Raw genomic sequence first — 26,430 nt, forward strand, 5'->3', positions numbered from 1 at the left:
ATACAGAAACAAACACTGAGGAAAAACAGAGTTGAATACACAAAGCTAAATATATTTATTTTTTTTCTACAAAAATTCCAAACATTGTCATGCTTTGTGAAATTTAGATAAATAATATCCAGGATTCACACAAAAAGAGGGAAATAATGCAGCAACATTAACATACCAGAAAAATGATATTTGAATCATGTGTGTAATGTATGTTGGTGTTTGTGTGTGTGTGTGTGTGTGTGTGTGTGTGTAAATACTGTGAAGTATGTCCAGGGACATCATATAAAAAGGAAACTAGAACTGAATCGGAGTTATGATTAAACAAATCTTACAATAAAAGCCCTTGTCTTCAAAGTTAGGTGGCCAAAAATAAGCATTTGTCAGTATCACTGTACACTCACGGTGGAAAACAGAAGTCTTCTGATGTGACATTTTCTGTCTCATACTTTCTGGTTAAATTGACGACACCATTTCGTTATGAACATGTCCATCTAACACACACGGCAGCTCAACACTGTCTACATATGTTTTGAGTTAACTGACAAAAGAGCGTAGAAAGGCAGGTGTACAAACAGTGAACCTCAACAACCACGTTATTTGGGTCCAATACACTTGGACTTTGGGTTCTTAAACACCTCACAGTCACCTGACCAAGTGAGAGGTTAACCAGTATATAATGATTGGCTGGAAGACAGCTGTGACCACAGTGATATAAAGGCGAAATTGGGGTTTGGCACTTGATCCAGTTGCCATGGAGTCTGATGAGAGTGAAGGGAGGATCTTCATTTTCAGAGAACGAACCTGTGGAGATCGAAACGTGTGTTAACCTGCAATTCAGGCTCAATGGCGCAAAAATAGAAAAGAAACACATGTAAAATAAATACATCAAGCTCCATCTGTTCAAAACAACAAAAGAGGTTAACAGTTAGCAATTAGGTTTTGTTTTTTCCTTCTATTTCTCACCAGCTTATAACTATGCTTGTGTGGTGTTAAATAACATAAAAAAAAAGTATGCAGGTTTTGCCAGATGGTATGTTCAATATTTTGATGCAGAAAATTTCAAAAATGCATTCAACCAGATTATTCAAAGATAATTTGTTAAAAAAATAAATAAAATTGGTCCAGTTTATAGTGGAGTAATAATCACATGCTCTCATTCCTACTGTACTGTACAGAAATTAGTCAGTCCAGTGATTTGGTTTTGTTTTATAACATACTTCCGACCTATAAATATAGTGGATGATGTCAATGACAACTCCAAATACTCACAATGAAGAACATGAGGGCACAAGAACACCAGGCGAGAGCCACAAAATAACCATCACTGCCAAACAGTAAGCCACACAGCACTGTGAAGATCATCCTAGAGGAAAGACAAAACAAGAGTATTTATAATATCTAGAACTACATCATCAGCATCAATTAATGTAGTTACCATACATCTGGTTATATATTAAAATGTCTCACCTACAAAACTATCTTTAAACCTCTGAGCTGATCAGTTTGTTTACACCTTTTATTTAGCAGTTATTTTATTTAGTTACCCATTTGAGTTAGCGCTCTGACATAAACATAACCCTCAATATATGTATTTTTAATGTATATTTACCCAACATATTTGTATCCGCTATAGGCGATGAGATCAAAGGTTGAGAGGTCGCTGTGTACGGTCAGCAGGTACAAACTCAACAACATCACCAAAACCTCGATGATGATCCACACGAGGGCAGTGCTGGCACACAGTCCAAGCACCTCTGGACTGAACCTTCACACAAAAACAAACACAGTCCTGATTTATTTAACTTATTACACATTTTATTTATTTATTTATTACACATTTAGTGGGTGTCATAAAATAAAATTAGATAAGGAAGAATTTATGAATATATCACCTTTTTTGAATGCCAAGAGCCATTCCAGCAAGTAAAATGTAGGTAATGAAAGCCATCGCTAAAAACAAAAGGAAAAGGAAAGTTAACATATTGTACAAGCATCCCAAAGTTTAATTATACACATCTGAAGTTAAATGTTCTAATTACTTGGTATGTAAAGATCAGGTGCATTCACATCCTGTCTTGGAGTCAGTGGAGTATCCCGATGGTAACGAACTTCCCAATCCTACAAAGAGCCCACAAACACAGTATGAATATGTAACATCTCTATATAACAGTGTTATTAGGATGAATGATTTTGAAAAAGTCAAATTGAAATTATTTTAACTTCTATTTCGATTGCGTTATCATTTGTGATATTAGAGGGAATGATAATTTTTACATCATTATTCTCATTTTCATTGAAAAACATATTAAAATGATGATGGTGTGATTATTGCGGGAATCTGTGCCAAACAAAGATGTTTTCTTAAGTCTGTAGAATATGATGTTGTCAGCCAGGACATCTCTGTAGCATAATATTTAATTTAAAATGGTATTTTGACACACATTTCTCCTTTAAACAAATATTGTGCCTCCTGCGATTTGAAAATTGCAGGAGGCACAATATTTGTTGCGATTTCGATAAAAATTTAGATTAATTGTTCAGCCCTACAGTGTTATACTGAAATGATGCTTGCTGCCCTTTTTTCAGCTGCAGGGGATACTAGATGGAATAGCTTAGCTAGCATGAACCAGTACAATAGTTTATACAATCACATATATATATGAAAGTTAATTTAAGCTTGATAAGGTCAGTGATAAATTAGAGGCAACAGCAGTGGTAGATGATCCATTTTAAGTAAGAATTGAGTGAATACAGAGTAAGATCTTACACTTAAAACTATATAAGTTAAACAATAAGTTTGGCCATATTCTGTACTTTTCTTGTTGTTAACAAATCCCATCAAATGACCAAAACCGAAACTTCTTCAGTCCATCTTTCATTACTTTTCACCTTTCCTAACCTGTCTGTGGCACTCAGGCTCAAAGCCATTCATTCCTAATAAAGATGTTTCAAGAACAGGTCAGAAGTATATAGTTTTATTTTTTAAACAGGCTGAATCATTTCTGAATCAAACATTACTTATGTTTCCAATCAAGTGTTTGTTGGACTATTTTCAGCCGCGGATTTAAGGCACTACTTTGTATTCACAGCAGCAGGACGGCGTCTGTGACATCAATTCAAACAGAGGAATAAGCTATAACAGCCTCGGGTTAGACAGACAACATGTTAAAAGGGTTAATTTTTTATTGTTTGGAATTTGTTGACAGTAAGAAAAAATAGAATATCACCAGACTTTATGTAAACCCAAGTCATGAGGTACTTTATGCAGGTTATACTAACATTACAAATGTTTTGTGAAAACAATATGACCCTGGTCTTATAAGGAGACTTGAACTCTGTGTAGTTCGTACATTATCAGGGCACAGAATGTTTAGAGTGGTGACTTAATTTACAATCTGAATAAGTTATGTGTGGGAATCAACTGAGCTCAGTGTGCTTTTATATCCGCATTGGCAATCATAGCATTATGATGTTCACAAATAAACCCTGACACTCCCTCTGCCAGTGATAAAGTGGCTGATAAGTGGTTGAAAACATGATACCAGAGAAAATTATCATGCATGTCTTTAACTATTAAATACTGTGTCATGCTGTACGTTGATGTGGGACAAAGTCTGATGGGATGAAAGGCTCTGATTACCTGATGTGTGTAAGGGAACATGAGGATCATAAGTTTCTTCAACACATATCTGCTGTCGACGGCGAAGAAGTATTTCAGTTTGTTCACAGACATGAATCTTCCAATCTGAAAGACAAAGGAAGTGCAAACATTAACTTAACAGATGCGAAGCGTATGTCTAGCCAAAGTGAATAAATACAGCTGACTCATAGTCATTTTGAAAGAAGGCTCTGCCTGCGCTCAGGATTGTGCATCATTTTGGCTTGAAACCCAGAATATACTTTGAACCACCTGTGTATTAAAGTTGCTCATCCAGTAAAACAACATCTGTTTTATTTATGTGTCATCCACTCTCAATACTTTCATTGAAACTGTTCACCATTTATTCCTGGGTGAGGAAATTCAATAACTGTTACTTGATATTGGAAAGGAGGACGTTATTAGAAAATGGACTGTTTGATTGAAAACCTGTTTACTAAAAGGTGACATGTATACATTAAAGTTTCAACTATAAGAAATGCTCTGGATCAGCTAGAGGAGCAATGGTGAGTAGCTGAAAGCCAGGAAGTATTAGACTTCTCCTGGAAGGTGACTGCCGATGAAAGAACACATCAAAAGCTTTAAATTATGACTCTATAAAGGAAATAATCACTTTTTGGTGAAGAGGTTAAATACAGTGGTAAAAAGATAACCACCCAGATGAAGAAAAACATCATCTGCTTTTACATGGTTGGAAACCAAATCACTATGTTTGTGATTGCTCTGTGCTTCTGTTTTTACTTAATATCACATGTTTTAAAAGTAAGACTGTGTCTAGATCTGCGTGCTTTGTCATACAGCATCAGCAAAACTTCAAACCTAGTGTAAATGCTTCAATATGTGTTTTGGGATGCATTTAAACCAGAGTTCAAAGCTCTCCACTTGTGATTGAATCACATTATCATGTCAGCAAAGTGGTGCCATTCACCCAACCCAGACCTTGACCTTATTTATGTGTTATTTGTTTAACACCCCATCCCCCCCATTCGACCACAACCTGCTGTTCCTCACCTCTTTGTTTACCATATCCTTTCCTTGGTTGGCTAAGGACGAGCCGTACATCATGGCAGCGTTGGCCATTGGGTCAGCAAACAGGTTGTTCACCCCAATACCTCCTTGCATGTCATTTGAGGGCCCTCCCATATTGTACCCAGGAGTGTAGTATCCCTGACTGTTCATTGCTGGTGCTGCTGAACTGGTATCATCAAACAGGACAGATTCTGCACCAGGGGGAGCTGCACGAGCTCTCGGCTTAGCTGGGAAAAGATGGGCATGACATGGACATGAGTGAGGGGCATTTGACTTCATATCAAAGGAAATCTAAAAACTTTCATGATGTCTCATGCATTTACTAGGTTAATCATATCCCTTAAAGCCTTCCAATCATATCAGGTCTTTTCTAAAGCAAGACAAAGCTCTTTACATAAGTGAGCAAGCTAAAATTATCTCTTGCTCATTTCATTTTACCACTCCAGAAATAGACCCACGTCCATTATTAAAATTGCCCTTAGTAAACTACTATGATTGTGTCCTTGAAGATTTCTGAAGTTTCACTCAGTTGCCAGTTTATTGGGTAAAGTTAGCCAAACCTAACACAGTGTAATACAACAGTCCTGCATATAATCCTGTCTCCATGATTGGTTATATGGTTATAAGGTTCAGTTTTTGTGGCAAATGTTTAGAGCGGTAATGATGAATCATTTAGTTGATCAACAGAAAATCAATTGCCACCTATTTTGATAACTGAATAATCATTTAAGCCATTTTTTGACGTAAAAATACAAAACATTTTCTTGTTTCAGCTTCTCATATTATGAGAAATTTCTGCTTTTCTTTGTTTTATATTATTGTTAACTGTCAAAACAAGACTTCTGAAGAGGTTACATTTGACTTTAGGAAATGGTAGCAGGCGTTTTTCTGTTTTCTGACATTTGTTTGGTCAAACGATTGAGTGAGAAAATAATCAGCTGATTAATTGTTATAGTTGCAGCTCTAAAAATGTTCTGAGAGGTGCTACGTTTCGGTCATTTTGTAGGCTCTAATTTGTGATGCTGTTGAATTGTATTGCTTTATAATGAAAGGAGTTTTTCAACCCCATGTATATCAGTGAGAGTAGACATCATAACCTTCATGACGCTATGATTTGTTGCAGTGCTGATACTGATTACATTAATTTTAGTGCATAAAGCCAGTCAGATGAAGAGCACCAGTAGTAGTCAGCACAATGTGTATTGCAACAGTAAGCAAATAGGAAGTAGACACTGTGAGAGGATATTTTGCAAAATTTTGTAAAACGATGATGGTGATTCATTTTTCCACTTACTTGCTCGGTATCCATGATGAGGCAGGTCCATTGTAACGTTATCTATCGCTGACGTTAGCTTGAAATAAAAACAGTGACACGTTAGCTAGCTACACAGCAGCTTATATTTAACTGGATACATCTGTTTGTTAGCTAACATCTGTTAGCTATACAAAGCACCAGGATGTTCTCCCAGAGCTAACATTGCTTAGAATTAAATGACAAGAGCCTGGTTTGTAACACTTTTATGCTAACTCTGACTCAGCTAACCTACGTATAAACTTATTTACCGTTCACCACTTCTGCTGCCAGTTAATGCTAGCTACTTAGCCAGGAGAGCTAAGTTAATAGCATCATATTTTCAGCTGATACTCGGCTGAACAGGTCAGGAGACATAAACATAATCAACAGTAGAGTTACAAATGCCCACACAACTTGTCTAATGGATAATGTTTTGATTATGAAGTAAATCATGAGGATAAAAGACCACTTACCTACACAGCTAACGTTGCTACGTGGCTATCAGGCTGCTCGGCTAGTCCCTCCCATCCACGGTGCCTGCGTGGCAGAAAACCATGTAAGTACACAACCTGACGTACACAGTAACACTATCACACAGCTAAGACTAGTACTTCCATGTCTGAATGTTAGTTTGCTTCCTATTTCCTCTCCAATTCTTAACTGTCTGTGGGAACAGCAGGTAGGTTACATTTAAGCTTCATGGAGCCAACTCTGAGCAGAAAATACCAACCAACAAACCAGCAGACATACTGAAACAGCAGCTCAACAACACATCATTTACAGAGTGCTGGAAAGTAACTGTACTACAATTCTGAGGTACTACAAGTATCTCAAAATTGTTTTACTTGAGTATTTTCATTTTATACTACTTTATACTTCCACTCTGCAACATTTCAGAGGGAACTATTGTACTTTCTACTCCACTACATTTATTTGACAGCTTTAGTTACTTTTCAGATGAAGATTTGTCACAATGGATAATATAACAAGCTTTTAAAATACAACAAAGATGAAACCAGTGGTTTTCAACCTTTTTGACGCATTACATAAAGCAGGGTGTAGTCGGGGTCACATTTCAGATGTCTATGACTTGTTAACAGCTCCACCAAATAGTGATTTTTCCCTCTAAACTTCTCACATGGTTTCATTTCAATAAAATGTTCAAATGATTTAATATTTCACCAAAAATCAAAGAGTACTTCTACTTCACTACATTTCAAAGGGAAATATTGCACTTTTAACTCCACTACATTTATCCCACAAGGCTGAAATTACTTGTTACTTTTCAGATTACAATTTTGCAAAGAGAACATATGATAAAATTGTAAAACAGTAAACTACCTAACAGTAGCCCCAAAATGTCAGTTAAATTTAGCTCCACCTGGAGCAGCTGCAATCCTACTTCCTCATTAAGACATCACCAGCGCCTTGAAGCGCCTCTCTACATCATAACTTACATTTGCTTTTGATACTTGAGTACATTTTAATGCCAATATTGTTATTTAAATGAGAATTTGAAGGGATCATGCTTCAGAACGAGTACTTTTACTTCTGATAATTGAAAACATTTCACGGCTAATACCGCAAACCTGACACCAATTCAATTCAATTCAAATCAATTTTATTTATATAGTGCCAAATCACAACAAAAGTCATCTCAGGGCACTTTTCACGTGGAGCAGGTCTAGACCATACTCTTTAAGTATTGTCTACAGTTTTGTATGTGGATCATTGTAATATTTTATGTCATACTAATGTTCTTTAGACACAATTTATTCATATTGTCACCGTTGAAGGCAATAGGCATAGCAATGACATATACTTTACTCACTGTATGTCAACACTACTTCAGCAATTCATGACCAGGACAATCAATACTGTCCTGGCACAGACTGGTTCAAAACTGCACTGAACAATCACAGTAAGATTATCTAGGTTTGCCCACAGTACTTAAGCATGAATTGACAAGGCGTAAATTGCAACACCCACTAAATCAAATAGATTTAAGTGTATGTGGTATGAAGATGCCGTTATGCTCTGAGAAGCACGTTTGTGTGTGTGTGTGGGTGGGTGTGGATGAGTAATGTGAATACATGAGGAGTTTTTTAGGGTGAGTAAAATGTGATGGAATGTTAACTTCCTTCAAACGCCCAAAGAATGCTAACTTTTGGAGGGAAAATGTGCAGGAAAATAGAAAACAACAACACACTTGTATGTGAACACATATTTCAACATGAAAATGAATTATTGTTTTAATTAATCAGATTGGTCATGTGTGCTCAGCAGACCTTTCCTGGTCAAATAAAATATTAAAGAAACAGCTAGTGGATGAGTGGAAGTGCAAGCGCAGGCAAAAAGGTGTCCAACATGTTATGGCATGTCTCAATTAGAGACATACTGTAGCTGTGTCATCTTTACATTCCTGAAGCTTTAGTCATCTGACGCTCACCTTTACTCCATATTTCCTTCATCTGATACCATCAACCATATGGAAAAAATATCCTGCATGTGTGTCCTCATTACTACAGGGTGTAATATTGTTGAAATCTGACACGTGAGACTCAGCAGTCAAATGGGTCAATGAGCAACAGGTATAAGCCTTGTAGAGTGTCATGCTCCCAGCAGTTTCACTATTCTCATTCATAAATCATGAAGAGATGGAGGCCTACAGTACAATATCTCAGTTTCTGTATAGATGAAGATGTTTAATCTGCTCTATATATTTTTTCTTTACCCCTAAATAGAGTCTTTTTAGCTGACTAGTAACTGTCTTTGCAATTCACTGATAGACTCTTTCAAAAAATTGACAATCCTAACTCCCAGGAGGAGCATCAGCAGTAATATGAGACATTCAGCAGCTTAGAGAAATCAGCCCATGCCGGGAACTCTGTCCTTTGGGAGCGCAAGGTCAGCAGCTGTTGTGACAGACTAAGCTTACTGAATCTACACCATGCATTTTTTGAATCTTTACTAGGTGCTATATTGTGCCTGCAAGTAAAAAACAGCCGTTGAAACGGATGGTGAAATAATTCAGCAGCTTTGTGGCACTCGACTGACTCATCTCCACAGGCATGCATGCACATTGATGTGGTTTGTAAAGGGAGAGTGACTGCCAACAACCTCCACACAATTAGGCACATGCAGCCAAGCTTTGCCCACACTTCATCATCTATTTAATAATCATGCCTGTATGCAATCTTCAAATTGTTATCATATATAATAATATATCAACTATAACAATATAGAAGTAGCATTTTTTCCTCTATCTTCATGCTGTTTTTTCCCCTCATTACAAGAACAACTGTAGCGAGTCATCCACTGAATCCCCTAAATTAAATAATTCAGATAGTTATGTGATAAAAACAAGAGTTGCTTCCAGATTATGTTTTTACAAAAGTGGTGTACATTCATTACAAATATTGTCATCATTTCAAGAGGTTTATAACTTCTGAAAAGGATCTGAAAATGAAAACTAGAAATGTAAGTTGGTGTGTTTTGATGTTGTTTTGCCTGCTTTTTGTATATCTTGTTTCTTTCAATGTATAACATCAATCTGCCCAGAGACTGCAGATGAAAATCAGAGTGAAAAATATTTAAGTAAAAAATTAAGTTGGAAATAATAAAATTTAATAAATAAAACATATATTCATATTGTGTTAGTGATTAAAGATTAGTTTATTTCACAAAATGTATGTATAATGCTTTACAGTATCAATTTAAACCCAGTAATTTCATTGTGGGTCATTCACTTTTATCCACAGGCGAAATGACATATTGCTGAATATAAATGTTGTCAACACTCCATTAGCTATGGAAATGGAAAAACTGTGGGTCCATTTGCATCAAACAATATAGGAGTAGTCAACCTTTCTGTAATATAAAAAAGTTCCACTATAAACAATAATGAACATGGTCCTCTCAGCTTTTTTAAAACTAGTCTTATGTGACTTCTATCAGCTCAGCTCATTGAAATTGTAATGATCACACCCAATAACATCTTCCCTTCTAAAAATATAGTAAATACAATAATTTCAGTGAAGTACATTTTATATTTGCTACCTACATTTTTACTTTAGCTTCAATAGAATGTCATTAAAATACCAGCAGAGAAGGATATTGTAGTATTATTTCCATCAGAAAACACAAATACAGCACTTGTACAGTAAACTTGTGGTATCACACCATGAGGTGAAGCTGCTTCTGTGCGAGGGATCCCGTGTTACTCTCAAGAGGAAATCCTCACCATATATGGGCAATGACGTCATACCCACGTGGTGAACTTCGTGAGAGATTCCAGACAGCACTATTTCCCGTAACTACTGGGGGGCGTGGCGAACATATAGTACCGCTTTAAGAGTTTACAACCTCACAATCATTTCCAGACTTTGGCTTCTAGGTGTATGACTAAGGACGAGAGGTTGTGCTGAGAGTCGTTTTTAGACGTTTTCGGGCGATTTGAAAAAAAGCGAGGCGGCATTTCCTTCCTTGTTCCCCCTTCAAGACGTGCCCGTTTGGACTCTACCGATATACCGCAATAAGGTGGGCTTGCCCAGAGTTTGAATTCACTAACGAGACTCATCTCGAAAGTAATTTCGCGAGACCTGAAGGCTATATAGCCCCATCTGTAAATCATTTTCTGTTTTATTTAAGCAGAAGGGATGTATCGAAACTTTGGGAGCCACGGACGAGACAACCCAGCGTACACAGGAGGCGCGTCTGGGTCAAACTCTGTATCCCTGGGAAGCAGCAGCACCTCCACTACACAACAGGAGCAGGTAGGTCCACCTTCATTTGACTAAGCTAAAGGCTATCCTAGTTAGGCGTAACTTTTACAGTTTAGCTTACATCACTGTAATAGAACATAATCTAAACTGTAAAAGTTAAAAAAAAGTTAGTCAGGCTATAATAAAGTAATAAACCTGTAATACTGCTGTTATATCATATGTAATTTCTGTGTATAGAATAAGAAATGTTTTATTTGTGGTTGATTGTAAGTATTAGCTGTTTTCTGAGTCATCTTGTCCCTCTAATGGAGGGAATCTAAATAATTAATAAAAATATTAATTAAAAAGTATTCTACAAGTTGTTGTTATGCTATGTGTCTAATAGAAGAACAAAAACCACCTCAGATACACAATAATGATGCTTTTCACCATTAGGCATGTTTTACTTTAATTACTTTGAATTTAGACCTGTGAAACCATGTGTTTTGTTATTGATCAAGTGTTGGATTTAGACCCTCCATCTCCACAACTTTATTTTCTTTTTAATCTGTTTTTATAGAAATTCACCATGGCTGGCAGTCAATTTGTACCAAGCCTCAATGCCATCACAACCAACCAAGACCTCCAGTGGCTGGTCCAGCCCTCCCTCATGCATCCACCAGGTCCCTCACAATCTCCAGTACCTCCTTACCCTTCCCTCTCAGGGTTACGGCCGCTGGGTCCACCACCTTCCCAGTCCCACTTTCTCAGACCAGGAGTCATAAGAGCAGCTGCAAACACTACGACTTCAACAAGGCGCAGGGCCGATGATCATGTAAGAAATCCTAAAATATCAAAGTTTGAAATCTTCTGAAAGTATATACTGATAAAAAAAAAACATCTTTTGAAGAAACACTGATGATTGTGGGTTTGTTTGGAAAGTGAGAGTTGTCAACCTGAGAGAAAATGACAGGAGTCCTCTTGTGATTGATATGTTTCCTCGTGGGAATCCAGATTGTGGGGTGTGGAAAGTGGCTCAATCACGCCTGTGTAACAAGGGTGTAATATCCTGTAATACTCTGTGACACAATTTCCTTTAGACTCGCAATCAAGTTAACTCTCTTCAGAAACAGGAAGATTACTTACTAATGTTCCATAATACATTATGTAAATAATTTTTCCATTCTTAGATAATTTAGAGGAAATCTTTAGTCTGTTGTGCACACTGTTTATGTTCTTTGATGTGTTTACTTTGAGTCGATGTTGACTCAGTGAAATGATCACCTGTGACACATTGTTTGCAAAGATCTGCTTTTTGTTAGCAGAGCAATGTTACATGTCAAACAAGATAGAAATTATAATGACTCAATTCATTACAACTTTAACCTTTTTAAGATCATCATCATTTTCCTCACTACCACAATACAATTATTTTTTGTGTGTGTTTCATCGGGCACGCGTTGGCATGTATCCCACGTCATAGTCTTGTTCTTGGAGTTGCAATTTCATGGTACAGGAAGTGGATGTCATGTGACTCACAGGGGCAAGTCATGTTCTATGACTCACACCTGACTCACCGTTGGGGTCTGAGGGGTGACTCATCAACCTGTAAGGGCGGGAAACATTGGACCAACAGTAATTATTCAGTAGGGCACTGGGTGTAGTCAGAGTTAGGGTGTTACAAAGGCACAAAAGCTCAGACGTTTCCAAGTAATTCAGCCGCCATGACTGTGATGACTAAGAGCAGACACATGGTGGTAGTATTTCTCCTGTGTCATGTTGCCAATGGCGGACTCCCAACACGTCTCCCTGTACATTTGATGTATTTACATTTGTTGTTTGCCCAAAGCAAGATGGTTACACAATCCAGCTTTAGACTTTGACGCTTGCATTTCATTTTGTTCAAATAACCTTATTCTCTTCTTCTCCTCTTTCTCATCAGTTATCTCATGAAGAGGTGGAGAGACGGAGAGTAAGAAGAGAGCGGAATAAACTGGCGGCAGCAAAATGTCGCAATCGTCGTCGGGAGCTGACCGAGTCACTTCAACAAGTGAGTGTACATTATAAAAAACTGCAAAACATTGATGTTTGAAATATAAGATCTCAATCTGGGCATGAGGGAATTCTTACATTATGTCTGTTTGTATGTCCGTGTAGGAAACTGACCAACTGGAGGATGAAAAGTCCAATTTGCAGAAGGAAATAGCTGAATTACAAAAAGAGAAAGAGAAGCTCGAGCTGGTACTGGAAGCTCATCGTCCCATTTGTAAAAGAGAGGACTCTGATTCAGATTCTGACCCAAACCCAGGACTTTCCACTTTAGGAGGCATCAAAATGGAGCCTGAAGACTCCAGCAGACCAGGACCCTCAAGAAAAGTGCCAACAAAGATGGAGAAGCCCAAACCGAAGATCACCATCCCTACCAAGCCTGTGACATCGTCTGCTTCCGCTATTACCTTTGAAGCAGAGTCGCTCCACACCCCGGTCCTCATATCCACTCCCTCTCTCACTCCCTTCATGGCCAGTATGATTTTCACCTATCCTTCTGCCTCTTCAGAAGCTGGCACCTCCAACACATCCCACGTTACATCACATCAGGGAAATGTCCACAATTCTCAAGCCCCACAACCTTGTGGGGTGGCTCATCGCCGCAGCAGCAGCAGCGGTGACCAATCAGATCACTCCCTGCACTCCCCGACCATCCTCACACTGTGACTGATGGCCCTGTCATCCTGAAAACACTAAAGTTCAGTCCTGACACAGTCTAAGTCATAGTGTGTTTGTGTGTGTGTTACAAAAACGATCTCTGGGAAACATGACAGAGATGAAAACGATGATTGTGATAACCATTTCAATGTGAGCTGTGTGAATCTGCTTCATTTCATCTTTTTAGAAAGTAAATTCTACACTTAGATAAAATGCAAATTTGCGGCATTATCAGGATATGATTATTACACTCTTTATAGATTTTGAATATTTTAAATATATAGTCTTTATATTTCAGATTTTAAAAGCTGTAAGGTGGCATAAGGAGTATGTTTGAAACATTGCATGCAGAATATATTATATAAATTATAAAAGCTATCTGGGAATGAATATGATAACTCTAATAATATATTAATAGAAATAAGTCTATATGATATTGTATTTAGTGACATGTTACACTGTTTTGTGTTATATAACACTTTATAAATGTCCTCACCAAGGAAAATAGAGTACTTACAAATAAAAGGTCCTTATTTTTTCTATGCGTATTTTAAGAATTTCTGATATTGTCTATGCAAACAATTGACCACTAAGGCTGGACCATAGGAGTTAATATAGATCATACTGTCACATATTTATTTTTTAAGAGTGTAATATATTTTTGATAATGTTCTTAGTTCCTCTGACAAATGAATTGTTTTGGTGGGCAGTGCCTTACTTTTGTCTTCAGTCAAAATTGTACTGTTTGAGAGACAATAAAGAACAAAGATTCATTACTGTGTGACAACTGTGATTGTGTAATATTATTGGTAAAAAAATCCCAAAACAAATAGCACGAGGAAATGCATCTTTGTAACAACAGATTCATCTGATTCAGTTTAGAATTAATCATGTTAAGTGTGCAATTTTGCAAATTGAACACTGAGACACCAGCTGACACAAACTGGAATATATACACACACAATACTGTAGAACTGAAACAAGATGTCAATTAATTAATTAATTGATATACAGAAGACAAATCTACTTGATCGGTCATTCAATTAATCATTTCAGGTATTTAATCAAGCTTCTCCAACATGAGAATCTGCTGCTTTTCTGTGTTTTATATTGTTGCAAACTGAAAAGCTTTTGGTTTGGGTTTGTTTTTTCACTATTTTCTTGACATTTTATAGAGTGGACGATTAATCTATTAATGGAGAAAATAATCTGCAGAATAATCGATCATGAAAATAATTGTTAGTTGCAGCTTAAATACTGAGAGTCAGTAAAAGGGTTTTGATGGCTGCAACATAAACTCTAATGACCGCTCTATGCCCCTCAACTGTGAACACTGTGTCCTCTGTTACTCCATTTCCCAAAAATGAAGCGAATCTCTTGCTAATACATACATGGCTCAGAGGGCATTGGATTGCTCTGCTAAAACGGGGTTAGAGAGAGAGACAGAGACAGAAAGAGAGTCTGATTGAGAGCTTGGGAGCTAAAAAAAAAGAAATCTGTGTGTATGCTACTGTCAAAGGATGTCTGTCCATCACTAAGTGGGTAAAAGCATTACCCTCTCCAGCTCTCCAGACTGTGCAAATAGGGATCCAAAAATAAAACTGATGAACATCCATAAAGTCAGCCCTGTATGACATGAGCGACGCATCAATCAAGTGTGGTTGATTCGGACACGAAGGTCACAACAACAAGCACAGAAATCAATCCTTCATTCTGTGTCGTGTAAATATAAATGCTTGTTTCTGTACAGTCAGACTCACAAAGAAAGGTCAAAACACCACAGAGTGTCATACCCACTGTATTTAAAGCTCTTCAATGCACTACGAGCATAGCCCACCAATAAACAGCTAAAGACAAAATAAATCTTTTCTAATCCATGTGCATTATCTATGATTTAAACTGAAATCGGTTAGTAATGCTAGTTAATACAGATAAATCAAGATAAAGAAGGGTCAAAGTTAAAAGTATCCCTAATGTTACAGGGTAGATACAAAGCATGAGTTACAGAAGAGAGAGCTGATCTTTGCCAACTTAAACAAACTCTGTGATATGCTAATTGAACATCAACAACAACAATGTCATAAAAAACGTAACACAAGTGAATTTAAACAGCTCGGCTTTCTGGCCCATGTGAATAGAAATCATTCAAACTTGTAGATCTTCCAGTTTGTTACAAAGAGTTTCCAGTTGGATTTTTAAAAAAGTGTGTGTGACACAACGTAGGCATGTTCAGTTCAGCTCTGAGTGAGGTCCAAGGACATCTATCCTGTCTGATCCAAAACCTTATCAAAGTGTGCTGGCTCTGCCCAGGTTCTAGCACATGTACATTATGCACATTAAGCAGCCCCCACCCACAGTAAACCTGAAGGGCCTTCACATCAGACTGGTTAACAGGCCTGTACAAATTTTGTGACAATCATCATGCACATATGGCACTCCAATCCTGTCCTGAGGAAGAGAGAGTGCATAAAATATTACACATTATTGGGCATCTAGCAAAAAGCAAATATCAAATAGTTTCATATTTTCTTTTATCACAACTATTTCAGTGCTATTGGAATTCAGTGGACTAAATATGGCTCAAAACTGGATTGAAATGAATCTTTAGATCTTGTGATTTAAAGATCCATGGTAACGCTGTCCAGTGCAATAGAAAAAAGGCTTCTTTCTACCAGTGTCGGCTAGTCCAGTGCATGAGATAAATTTATGTGACCCACTTTTTTGGTCCCATTTTTTTTCTTTTTTTCAACAACAGACCACTGAAAAAGGAGAATCCCACCCTCCCCCCCAAAAACAGAAGACTCATTAGAAAAACACTGTAAAATTCTGATACATTATCATGTGGCAAACATCTATTAAATGTCTCTGTAAGTCCTGAAAATGTCTGTAGTGGTAGAATCTTTGTCAAGTCAAATCCTAATGGCACACAAATCTTGCAGCATTCAAAAGGCTCTAATGCTTTTGCACCAATTTGATTTTTTACTGTCTGACAAAGCTCCTCATTCTGCCAATCACTTCACCCCCTAGTCTACAGCTTCCATATTCAGGTCGGAGAAGCCCTCACAATCTTCATCAGTCATCAGGTGAGCACACTAGGTGAAGCTGGTCAGGACTTCCCACGCTGCCTGTGCTCGAGCTCCCGTCCCCGAGGTCCCGGGCCACCATGCAGGGCAGGTTTAGCTCGGTTGACCCTCCGGGACTGGAGTCACTCCTACTGACGCACTCCTCCTCCAGGACCAGGCACAGCTCCTTGAGGTCCAAATTCTCCTTCACCAGCCCGTCCTGCATGCGCTCCAGGTCGGCGAGCTTTTTCAAGTACCCGCCCAGGTCCTCCCGCATCACTTTGGCTGCGTGGTGCCCGAACAGCTGCCATTCCCTGGCCAGCTTCTTCACTTTGAGCCGGTCGTCGTCCAGGAAGCAGCACAAGTCTCGCAGCTCCACGTTTTCCTCCTGCAGGCGCTGATTGATGACTTTCAGTTCCCTGATTTCAAGGAGGTGTCCCTGCAGCTGTTTATTTACCTCTTTTATCAGCCGTCCGCGCTGGATGAGAGCTGACATTTTCTCCGACTCCTCTTTACGCAGCCGGCTCACCAGCTCCTCTTTGGAGCACGCCAGCAAATCCTCGTCAGACATCTTTGACAGTTCCCTGTTTAACATCTCAGCTTCGCTACCCATTTTCTATTAAAACAAACAAACAAACAAACCTACACCTAAGAGGGGTACCTGAGAATCTATTAAAAGCGCTGAAATGTGTCAGTGCTCACATCCTCATCTTCATCCAGTGTGTTCCAGATGTCATGTATGGAGTCATTATAGGCTACCACCGGAGGCCAGATCAAGGCAGACACATGTGATATCTTTATTTAGAATACTTTCTCCTCTTGTGGGCGCAGTGCTGAACCCAGTGTCTGATCTCCGTGGATAATGCCTTAATGAGGTCGTGTATGAAAACGCACCACGCAAACCTCCATTAATGTCAATCTGTCATCCTCTCAACAGCAGGCTGTGTTCTCCAAAGGCCTCCAGGAATACAACTGTCCTTATTTTACCTCCTCTCGCAGTATTTTTGAAGGCAACTGAAGCACCGTGGGGTTTCTCTCTCTCTCTCACTCTCTTTGCTGTATGTACGTATAAAGGCCCGGTCGATCCACGGAGGCTTAATCCAGCAGCCTCGAATGCACACCCTGCAGATGTTGTGGCTTTTACGTCGCTGACATCGTCTCATCAGGCTCTGCTCCGCTCGCCTCGGCTGAATGAACTCAGTTCCCCGGTGGCTAGAGGATGAGTCCGTACGGTGCAGCAGCTTTTTCCTTTCCTCTTATTTACAAACGATTAATTGATTAGATAAAAAATGAACCACAATCCAATCTCGCCCTTTATCCGCTCAAATTGAGTGCATCATTTCTGCTCATCCTCTAGAGCTGTACTGTTACCACAACAATGTCCGCCTCCTCCGCCACTTTCACGGCTGTGACTCCGTTCAGCGGGGAGCTGCGCGTCAAGCTTGACGCACTACCGGCAGTGAAGCGCCACTATCTTTCAAAGAAAAGCACCAACATGTACAATTTTAATGAAAGGAGAGGCAGTGTTGCGAAAAAATATGTCAATTTAACTAAATTATATATGTGCAAATTATTCTTAATGTTTCCTTTCTTTCGTTTTGCGTTACTCTCTGATGTCTGGACGCAATCATGCTTTTATTTTGAATGATCTCACAGGATCTTGTAGTACTTTTTATGATGGCTGCCCTGCTGCTTTGACACGTCGGTCAGATTGTAATCACACATATTTGTGGTTTCCTCAGTGGTTTCTAGTGACTCTTCGACATAGCCGGTTTTATAGCATGGTCGTTTCACAAATATGACGAATAATAATAATAATAATAATACAAGAAACAATAAAATGAGCTGCTCTGAGATCCAGCTGAGCTCCGCTACAAATGAGAAAAACACCAAGATGTGTGAGGATGAGCTGCTCTTCATTGCGCTCTCTCAGTGAGGAACTTGTGCGCCCCCATTTGGATTCAAAAACAGATATATTTTTCTTTTTTTACATGTATCATGCAATGAAATCAAAACACCAGAGATGAACAGTATCTATAAAGGAAATGAGCAGGAAAGGCCTGTGGGAAGCCACTTCCTCTGGGTTTTTCTGTGTTTGGAAAGACATCATCCTCAAAAACAAATGACATAAGACATTAAAGTTCCCAATCAAAACCTTTGCATGATGAGAGATACATTAACAGGCCCTACATGCCTTTGGAGTTCAGTTTAGGTAGAAATGCACAGTATAGCCTATCATAGTTGTATCATGAGTGACTCCTGGTTGTAGTCTACTCGTTTCTTTTCAGCACTGGCGGAAAGTGTGACTGCAGGCTTTTTTCCATGGGTTTAATGCTGAGGCATTCAGCCACATCCTTCCGCCCTGTGTCCCACCTCCATTGTTTCACTGAGGCCATAACAATGTAGGGTGTTAACCGTGCAAGAGGGAGCTGGGGACGGAATCAGGGTGTCATGTGAGGTTAGAAATGAGAGTGTCGATGTGCATCGAGAAGAAAAGACATGTTGACTGAGTCGTTTTTCCCCCCCATGTTGTGAATTTGAAGGACACATGCAGAAACACAGAAAGGGAGGGAGAGGAGAGGGATTTACAGGGATTTATTTAGATTAATCGCCGGAGGAAAAGAGGGCAGATTGTGTACACGCAGCAAGCAAAGCTCATACAGGGCCCGGCGCTCACAGCCTACAGAGGCCTATCTCTGATCCGACACATTTGAAAATAACTATAAGAGCACAAATGAAAGGGCAGAGATCAACAATAGGCTGTATTGCCTGTAATGCGAGTCTCTTTATAATCGTTCATTTTCGTTTTGAGTCTATACTGTAAAGGGATAGCCCCCAGTTTTGAGTCTATTGGGTTTATTAACCACTAATTGCATTATGAAGTCAAATCACTGTCACTCAAGAGGTAGGATTGGTTTAAAAAATGGGGGTACACAATGAATGCAAAATAAATAGATTCAATAAAAATAAATAAATAAATAAGTAATAGAAAGATAGTTCGACCAGAACCTGTCAGTTCTATTCTATTGTGCATTTATCGCTTGTATCACGCTGCCAAATAAAATTATGATAATATGTCATCATGCTTTCCCTAATAATGACTGTATAAATCGGTGGTTCTCAAAGTGGGGTCCGGGATCCCCCCAGGGGTTCCTTGAGGGGGTTCCAGGGAGTCCCCAGCCAAAAGGGGAATAATTTATTTTCACTACAATTTCATCCATAAGTAACACAATGACAGAATATATGATTTTTTGGTCATGAGTTTCATACACTTTCTGTAATTAAACATCTAAAAGCAAACAATCTTATCAGATGAGGGTCCGTGGTCTCGTTTGTATCAGTTTAGGGGTCCTTGACGTGAAAACTTTGCGAACCACTGATTTAAATTTATGTGCTTTTAATGCTCTAACGCTGATTAAAATCACGTGTAGTTTAATTGATCGAGTCTTAATAAAATCACGGTGTTTTTTTGTCTCATAGGCTATTAGATTGATGTCCAATGGTTTAGTTTGTCTCTCACATTATATCCACCTACTGATGTTGTCCAGTAAAGCTCATTACACAATCAGAACCTAAAAGCACAAAAGATCAAATCTATAAATGACAGTACGTATTAAATAACAGTCGGCCTAATTTAGGAGCAATATTCATCTTTGAATTGTGTTAAAAGTCTAGCCAGAATTGATGTGGTGACGTCAGCTCTGGATCACTGGAACTGGAACACTGGAACACGCTGCATAGCAACAGTCGCGCTCAGAATCTTTGCTACATTGTTACAGCGTTAGAACATTCGAACGTGTTACAATGTAGCAGACAAATGACAACAAAAGCATCCACTGAAACGTAAACATTTCAAAGAAACGCACATAAATTCGCATTAATGTCGCTGTGAATATTGAATATGTGGTAATAATCATTTTACAGTTTGTGAACGGATGCCAGTTTTGGTTTACTACATAGGTTTACATACTGTAGGTTATATAAGCCTACAAACACACCTTCATTGGCTCTGAAGGCCAGCGGTTCAAGGGGTCCTTGAAGGGGTTCCAGTGGGTCCCCAAAATATGGAGAATATTTTAATTTCACTATTATTTCTTTGACTGGAACTTACACCAATAAGATAATGTATGAGGATGATTATTCTGTTCATAGGTTTCACACTCTTCACTGTTAATCTGCAGATATACAGTATAGACAGTTATGGAATAACTAAATCTTATCAGATGGGGACCCCCGAGACTACATCTTATTAAATAGGAGTCTGCGGCCTGATGTGTATCAGTTTGGGGGTCCTTGATACCAAAAAGGTTGCGAGCCACTGCTGTAGGCTACTAGATGTTTAAACAATAATCTGCACCTACACAACATAAAAGCAATTGAATACAGCATTAATAATAGGTTGTGTATTTTTTTCTTTTTTTTAAAAATCTTTATCAACTGTCAGGATCATAACACAGCAACACAGCCAGGGTTTAATATGTATAATGTAAAGTAAATATATGAAGCAGAATTTTAAAAAAATGAAATATTGTTTATATTACATTTCTGACACAATTCATATGTCTTCACAGCTTTAATGAGGAGATAACTAACGTAGAAAAATATGAGACAACACTGCAGCTGAGCTTTTCCTGTGACGTCACAAACCGGAAGTATGTGTTAGCGTCTGCTGTTGTTGACAGTAGCACTACAGTGATTCTACCATTTGATATATTGTATGTTCGGGCTTTAAAGACGAACTTAAAGACTTATGCTAGATACCTGATTACACCGACACGTTATTTTGGTCTTAACTAAGCGTTTTGAGATCTGGTCATTAATTTATTCTGGTAACTTTGCGACGTAGCTAGCATTGGATGCTAGCATGTAATGGAAGAAGTGAGCTAATTAGGAAGCCATGGAAACTAATTTTAAGCTTATCTCTTAGGCTGTTGCGGTAAACTTAAAAGGTCAGCTTTTACTTTAGTTTGGAGCTTAAAACTGGTTGGGATAACACTCCAAACAAGGTATAGTGGCACCCTTCAGGCTGTATTTAGCACTTTAAATGGTGTTGAGCTAATCTGACAGCTGATTTTGTTGGTGGTTATTTGAGCTAAACGCTTCCTGTTTAACTTCTCCTGACCCTCTTGTGTTTGCTCTTCTGCCTCCATGCAGATGGCAGTAGAGTTGGATGTGTTCGTGGGTAACACTACTATCATGGATGAGGAGGTCTACCAGCTCTGGTTGGATGGATACACAGGTACTGTGGGTCACACAATGTATTTATAATATTCTGGGTCTCTGAGTATTACGGTGTATTCAGGGAGACTGGACAAAATTAGGAGTAGAGGTGCTTCTAGAGACTCCTGGTGTGTTGGGAGTAATTTTTCCAAAGATGTGAACAATCTTGGTGTGACTGGTGTTTGGCTTTAGTTTCCTGCTGCATCTCAGGACCGCCTAAATGTTCACAAGATAAATCTGAGATGTCTCAAGATCATTATCATGATTTTGCTGCTACATAAGATATGTTTGTCTTGACTTTTCTCTGCTTTTTGCCTTTAGTTTTAGCTCTTCACACTTATAAAGCTGTTCTATGAAACAATCTGAGAAGGCAACAACAATTAGCCAATTAATCTATTAATTGTTTGAAAGAAAATTAATTGGCAACTATTTTAATTTTCAAATAATCGTTTTAGTTATTTTTCAAGCATAAATGCCAAAAATAAGATGGCTCCAGCTTCTCTAATGTAAAGATTTTCCCTTTTTCTTTTCACATATGACAGTTAATTGAATTTCCTAACAAATTGGACCATTTGTGAGACAAAACAAGCTATTTGAAGACCTCACCGCAGCCTCTGAGATATCATGAATGCCATTTTTTAACATTTCAAAGTCTAAACAACTAATCAAGAAAATAACCGGCAGATTAATCGAACAAGAAAGTAATTGGTAGTTGCAGACCTACCAACATCATTCTTTGGCTGAAATGGTAACAAAACGAACATAGCAAGTGTGACAAGCAGTACTGAATTTAAAAAATGTGTTTTAATGGGTCACAAGCCAGAAAGTTTAAGAATCACTGACCTAAAGCATCCAACATGTAAAAGAAACTGGAAAACACATTATGAAGCCTTTAATGAGCTGGAGCAATACTGTGACATTCACCTTCATGTGATGCAGATTGTTAGTAACCAATGTAAAGTGCTACAGTATGTTTATACCATTCCTTAGAATAGCTTATTGCACACTTTACAACTTTTTAGCCAGGATTGAATCACCAACCCTGTGACACAAGCTTGTCTTGATTTATCCACATGAACAGTGAACGATGCAGTGAAGGTACGGATGGAAGGAGGAGTGCTGGAGGAGTTTGAGGCAAGTGCAGATGTTCTGCTGAGTGACACCATGGACCAGTACAGGACTTTCCAGATGTGTGAGCGTCTGCTGCACAGTCCATCCAAACTAGCCAACCAACTGCTGTTCCAGATCCCACCTCATCGACAAGCCATGCTCATAGAGAGGTGCGGCAATGAAACTCTCATTTATTCTCATTTAATTATCTGATGTGATTCCAACGTCTCTTCTGATCTGATCTGAGTAACAGGAGGCTTTGCATTCTCATTGTCAACATTTATTTAAGGACTCATGTATTTTCCTCTTTTGGAACATTTTGCTTCTGCCTTGAACTTTGTTCTTCTCCTCTCAAGATAGTTGTTACCATAACATGTGTTTGTTTATTTATTCAACCTCACTTATTTATTTTGTTCCCTGGCGTGGCAGACGAGATTATTCTCCACTTTTTGCATCTGTGTTTCCTTATCCAGATACTACGCCTTTGATGATGCATTTGTCCGTGAGGTCCTGGGAAAGAAACTCTCAAAAGGAACCAAAAAAGACTTGGACGATATCGGTGCCAAGACAAATGTTACACTGAAAAGCTGCAGACGACAGGTAAAATGCACTCTGCCCTGTATCATATCATCAGTTTTAAAACTGTTAGTGTCCACGTGACACAGTGGGGAAAAAAAGGCCTCCCAAGCAGGCCTGTGATTATACTCTGATAAAACGAGGAGAGACATCAAATGCAGAAAAGTGAGAAAATACTGTATGCTCAAAATGTGAATAACAGGTTTCCATAATTCACCAAGCTGCTTTTCTGAAGTTTGTGAAAATGTTGAGCAGCGGGGACAGTTTATTAGTTGTGAAAGGGCCATTACAGCTGCATTTATGTCATTTATTCTGCAACTTCTTCTGCAGGTTTTACGCAAGTCACGTTAGTAAATCTCCTGCGTCATGTGTTTTAATTCCAGTTTGACAACTTCAAGCGTGTTTTCAAAGTCGTGGAAGAGCTTAAGGGACCCCTGGTGGAGAACATACGTCAGCATTTTCTTCTTTCCGACAAGCTTGCAAGGTAATCCATGAGAGGAACAAGCCTTGCTGCGTCAGGTTTATTTTACAATGTACTGATAATGTCGGTTTTTTATGATGAATCACTATATGGTATTGTAACGTTAGATGATTTTAACCAAACATTACTTAAAAAGATCATATTCAGGATATCTGCACCAATGAAAACAACAGCACTCTGATTGTCTTGTTTTAATTAATAAGCTCTGTAATACCTCCTCTGCTTGTTTCAGGGATTATGCTGCCATTGTTTTCTTTGCCAACAATCGCTTTGAGACGGGAAAGAGAAAGTTGCAGTATCTCACTTTCCAGGACTTTGCTTTCTGTGCTGGGCTGCTTATCAACAACTGGACAGTTGGGGCAGTCGGTGAGTGATTTCTGTTGTTCTACTGAGATGTAAAGGACACGTATAACATTCTTAATGAATTATGTAACAGGTATATTAATCAACTGTCTTACTTTGTTTGAATTGGAGGGTTACAGAGCGATAAGACGAGTGATTAAATCCAAGAAAAACAAAAATATAAAACGTACATTGGCAACAGTGAGACTCAACGTGCAGAAGGCTGAAACCTCTCGCACGAGAACCCATTTTACACTGTCGATGTTGATTATGTGTTATGAATAATACATTTACAGCAGAGACTCTGTCAGTGAGGTCTGTTGACCACCAGAGGTCCTTCAGGTTTTGCAGGTCACCATTGGAAAGAAGACACATTTCAAATTCGTAAATAACTAGAAAAATGAAAAAGGGTTAATTTGGTTCAGCAGAATCTGAGTGATGATATAATAACTGACTGCAACAAAATGAAAAGAGTAAGTAGTAATAACAATATGTTAATGTGATGTGACGGTGTCTGACTTGAGTTTTCATCACAGACAACATGGTGGAAGACATGGACGTGGATCTTGATAAAGAGTTTTTACAAGAGCTGAAAGAGCTGAAGATTTTAATCACTGACAAAGATCTGTTGGATCAACACAAAAGGTCACACAAACACAAAAGCCTACACCATTTGTTGTTGATTAATGAAAAATGTTACTGACATTGCAATGTAATTTTATCCACACTCTTACTCCTGATTTGTGTGTTCTGGTCTCTCTGTTTAGTCTGGTCTGTACAGCCCTCAGGGGAAAAACTAAAACTTTTAATGAGATGGAGGCTAATTTCAAGGTGAGAAACTCGAAACCCTCATCATATCTTAAATGTAACTGCGAGTGAAAGGCGATGAAAAAGGGAAGTTGTAAATAAAATTCTTTTGATTATAGTTTTGCCTGTTAACAGTGGTTTTTTTCCCGTTTTTGTAGAATCTTTCCAGAGGCCTTGTCAACATTGCGGCAAAGTTAACAAACACAAAAGATGTCAGAGATTTCTTCATTGATCTTGTCGAGAAGGTGTGTACTTTATTCAAAAAGTAGTTTCATTTTTAAGCAAAGACAGACAAATCTCCAGACACAGCTCCGGTCTGGCTCTGAGACGGTGTGATGTAACGCCTCCTTCCCTCTTTTTCTCCCTCAGTTTATTGAGCCGTGCCGTTCAGACAGATGGACAGCTGCGGACATGAAACTCTACCTCACTCACTACACCAACTCTGCACACATACTGGACACATTCAAGTGAGTTAATGTGCGTTTATTCTGGAAAGCTTATCAGGTAAAATTCGGCACCAGCCCTGCCAGGGTTACGTATTCCCATGGGGGCAACCTAATGCCTGAAATACAGTCATGATATTGTCAAGTGCTTTGGGGAAACGAACCAATAACCAAATAAGGATATACACTTTGGCAGTCCTGAAATGCTGCTCAAGCATAAAGTTGTATGTTAAAATCCTCCCTGATATTGTTGTCCCTTCTACCAGTGGGTGTCACCCTATCTCGCCCCTGATTTTTTAAACTGTAGTTACCTTGTTTCTCATGCAAACACTCAGGAATGTAGTTAACGGTTTACACAGCCCTGCACCACTACATGCTTAACAAAGAGATATTCATAAAAAAGAAACATAGACCTCTCCATTACATTGAGTGGACAAAGATTGCCTCATTTACTCTCTTCACACAGATTTCACAATTATAATTTGTCATGAGAGTTACAGTATCCCTTTGCTCCATTTACTCACAGTTTACTCTCTCTATCCCTCTTTTTTCTGCCCCTCAGACATCAGGTTGTGTGGGACCGATACATGGGCGTCATCAAAAGCTGTATCTTCAAAATGTATCATGACTAAAGCATTTTCTTCGCGGCTCGCCTCTCTACTTCCCTCCCGCTCCTTTTCTCAATTTGTTTTCTACCCCCCACCCCACCCCGGCAGAAGCTGTTATGTTAGCCCCTTGGATTGTGCTTTCTCTGTTCATTTCATCAGCGGTGATGAATTTGGCTTCTCAATCCCCATGATCGCTTTCTGCTCCCCCCTGTTTGTGCTCCTAGTGTTCTTTGCAGTGTCTGTAAATCTGGTTTGTAAATAAAATGAACACATTTACATCAAAATGTCACTCTGTTTTATGTTATCGCTCAAAATGTCATTCTGTTTTATGTTATCATTATATCGAAGAAATGTTATCATTAACCCATTCCAGAGACAGGATTTACTGATCTTGTGAGTC

The 26,430-nt window shown here is 38.6% G+C and overlaps 4 protein-coding genes across 9 annotated transcripts; 2 read left to right on the forward strand and 2 right to left on the reverse strand.

The window, feature by feature from the left end:
• Positions 1-31: 31 nt before the first annotated feature.
• Positions 32-6,721, reverse strand: yif1a (Yip1 interacting factor homolog A (S. cerevisiae)). 4 transcript variants are annotated; one of them, XM_042419066.1, is made up of 10 exons: positions 6,703-6,721; positions 6,446-6,509; positions 5,973-6,030; positions 4,661-4,905; positions 3,632-3,736; positions 2,031-2,109; positions 1,884-1,941; positions 1,601-1,756; positions 1,261-1,354; positions 32-792 (listed from the first exon to the last, which is right to left on the reverse strand). In XM_042419066.1, the coding sequence occupies exons 3-10, from the start codon at positions 6,001-6,003 to the stop codon at positions 634-636; spliced, it is 927 nt and encodes a 308-aa protein (XP_042275000.1). In that variant the 5' UTR covers positions 6,004-6,030; positions 6,446-6,509; positions 6,703-6,721; the 3' UTR covers positions 32-633. The 4 variants fall into 4 exon arrangements, with proteins under 4 accessions (XP_042275000.1, XP_042275001.1, XP_042275002.1 ...); XM_042419067.1 differs by lacking the exon at positions 6,703-6,721 and adding an exon at positions 6,634-6,658; XM_042419068.1 differs by lacking the exon at positions 6,703-6,721 and adding an exon at positions 6,634-6,650 and having other exon boundaries at positions 6,450-6,509.
• On the forward strand, positions 6,451-26,315 carry fibpa (fibroblast growth factor (acidic) intracellular binding protein a). 3 transcript variants are annotated; one of them, XM_042419063.1, is made up of 11 exons: positions 6,451-6,528; positions 21,598-21,682; positions 22,745-22,943; positions 23,247-23,373; positions 23,733-23,833; positions 24,063-24,196; positions 24,709-24,817; positions 24,940-25,003; positions 25,138-25,224; positions 25,349-25,446; positions 25,985-26,314. In XM_042419063.1, exons 2-11 carry the CDS (start codon positions 21,598-21,600, stop codon positions 26,052-26,054), a joined length of 1,074 nt encoding a protein of 357 aa, XP_042274997.1. In that variant the 5' UTR covers positions 6,451-6,528; the 3' UTR covers positions 26,055-26,314. The 3 variants fall into 3 exon arrangements, with proteins under 3 accessions (XP_042274997.1, XP_042274996.1, XP_042274995.1); XM_042419062.1 differs by lacking the exon at positions 6,451-6,528 and adding an exon at positions 21,071-21,449 and having other exon boundaries at positions 25,985-26,313; XM_042419061.1 differs by lacking the exon at positions 6,451-6,528 and having other exon boundaries at positions 21,592-21,682; positions 25,985-26,315.
• Positions 9,748-13,919, forward strand: fosl1a (FOS like 1, AP-1 transcription factor subunit a). Its single transcript, XM_042419064.1, has 5 exons — positions 9,748-10,511; positions 10,626-10,747; positions 11,256-11,510; positions 12,618-12,725; positions 12,833-13,919. Exons 2-5 carry the CDS (start codon positions 10,631-10,633, stop codon positions 13,388-13,390), a joined length of 1,038 nt encoding a protein of 345 aa, XP_042274998.1. The 5' UTR covers positions 9,748-10,511; positions 10,626-10,630; the 3' UTR covers positions 13,391-13,919.
• ccdc85b (coiled-coil domain containing 85B) lies at positions 16,187-17,935 on the reverse strand. Its single transcript, XM_042419069.1, has one exon. It carries the CDS (start codon positions 17,054-17,056, stop codon positions 16,454-16,456), a length of 603 nt encoding a protein of 200 aa, XP_042275003.1. The 5' UTR covers positions 17,057-17,935; the 3' UTR covers positions 16,187-16,453.
• Positions 26,316-26,430: the final 115 nt, after the last annotated feature.

This window comes from Thunnus maccoyii, chromosome 8, assembly GCF_910596095.1.
Source record: "Thunnus maccoyii chromosome 8, fThuMac1.1, whole genome shotgun sequence".
NCBI lineage: Eukaryota > Metazoa > Chordata > Actinopteri > Scombriformes > Scombridae > Thunnus > Thunnus maccoyii.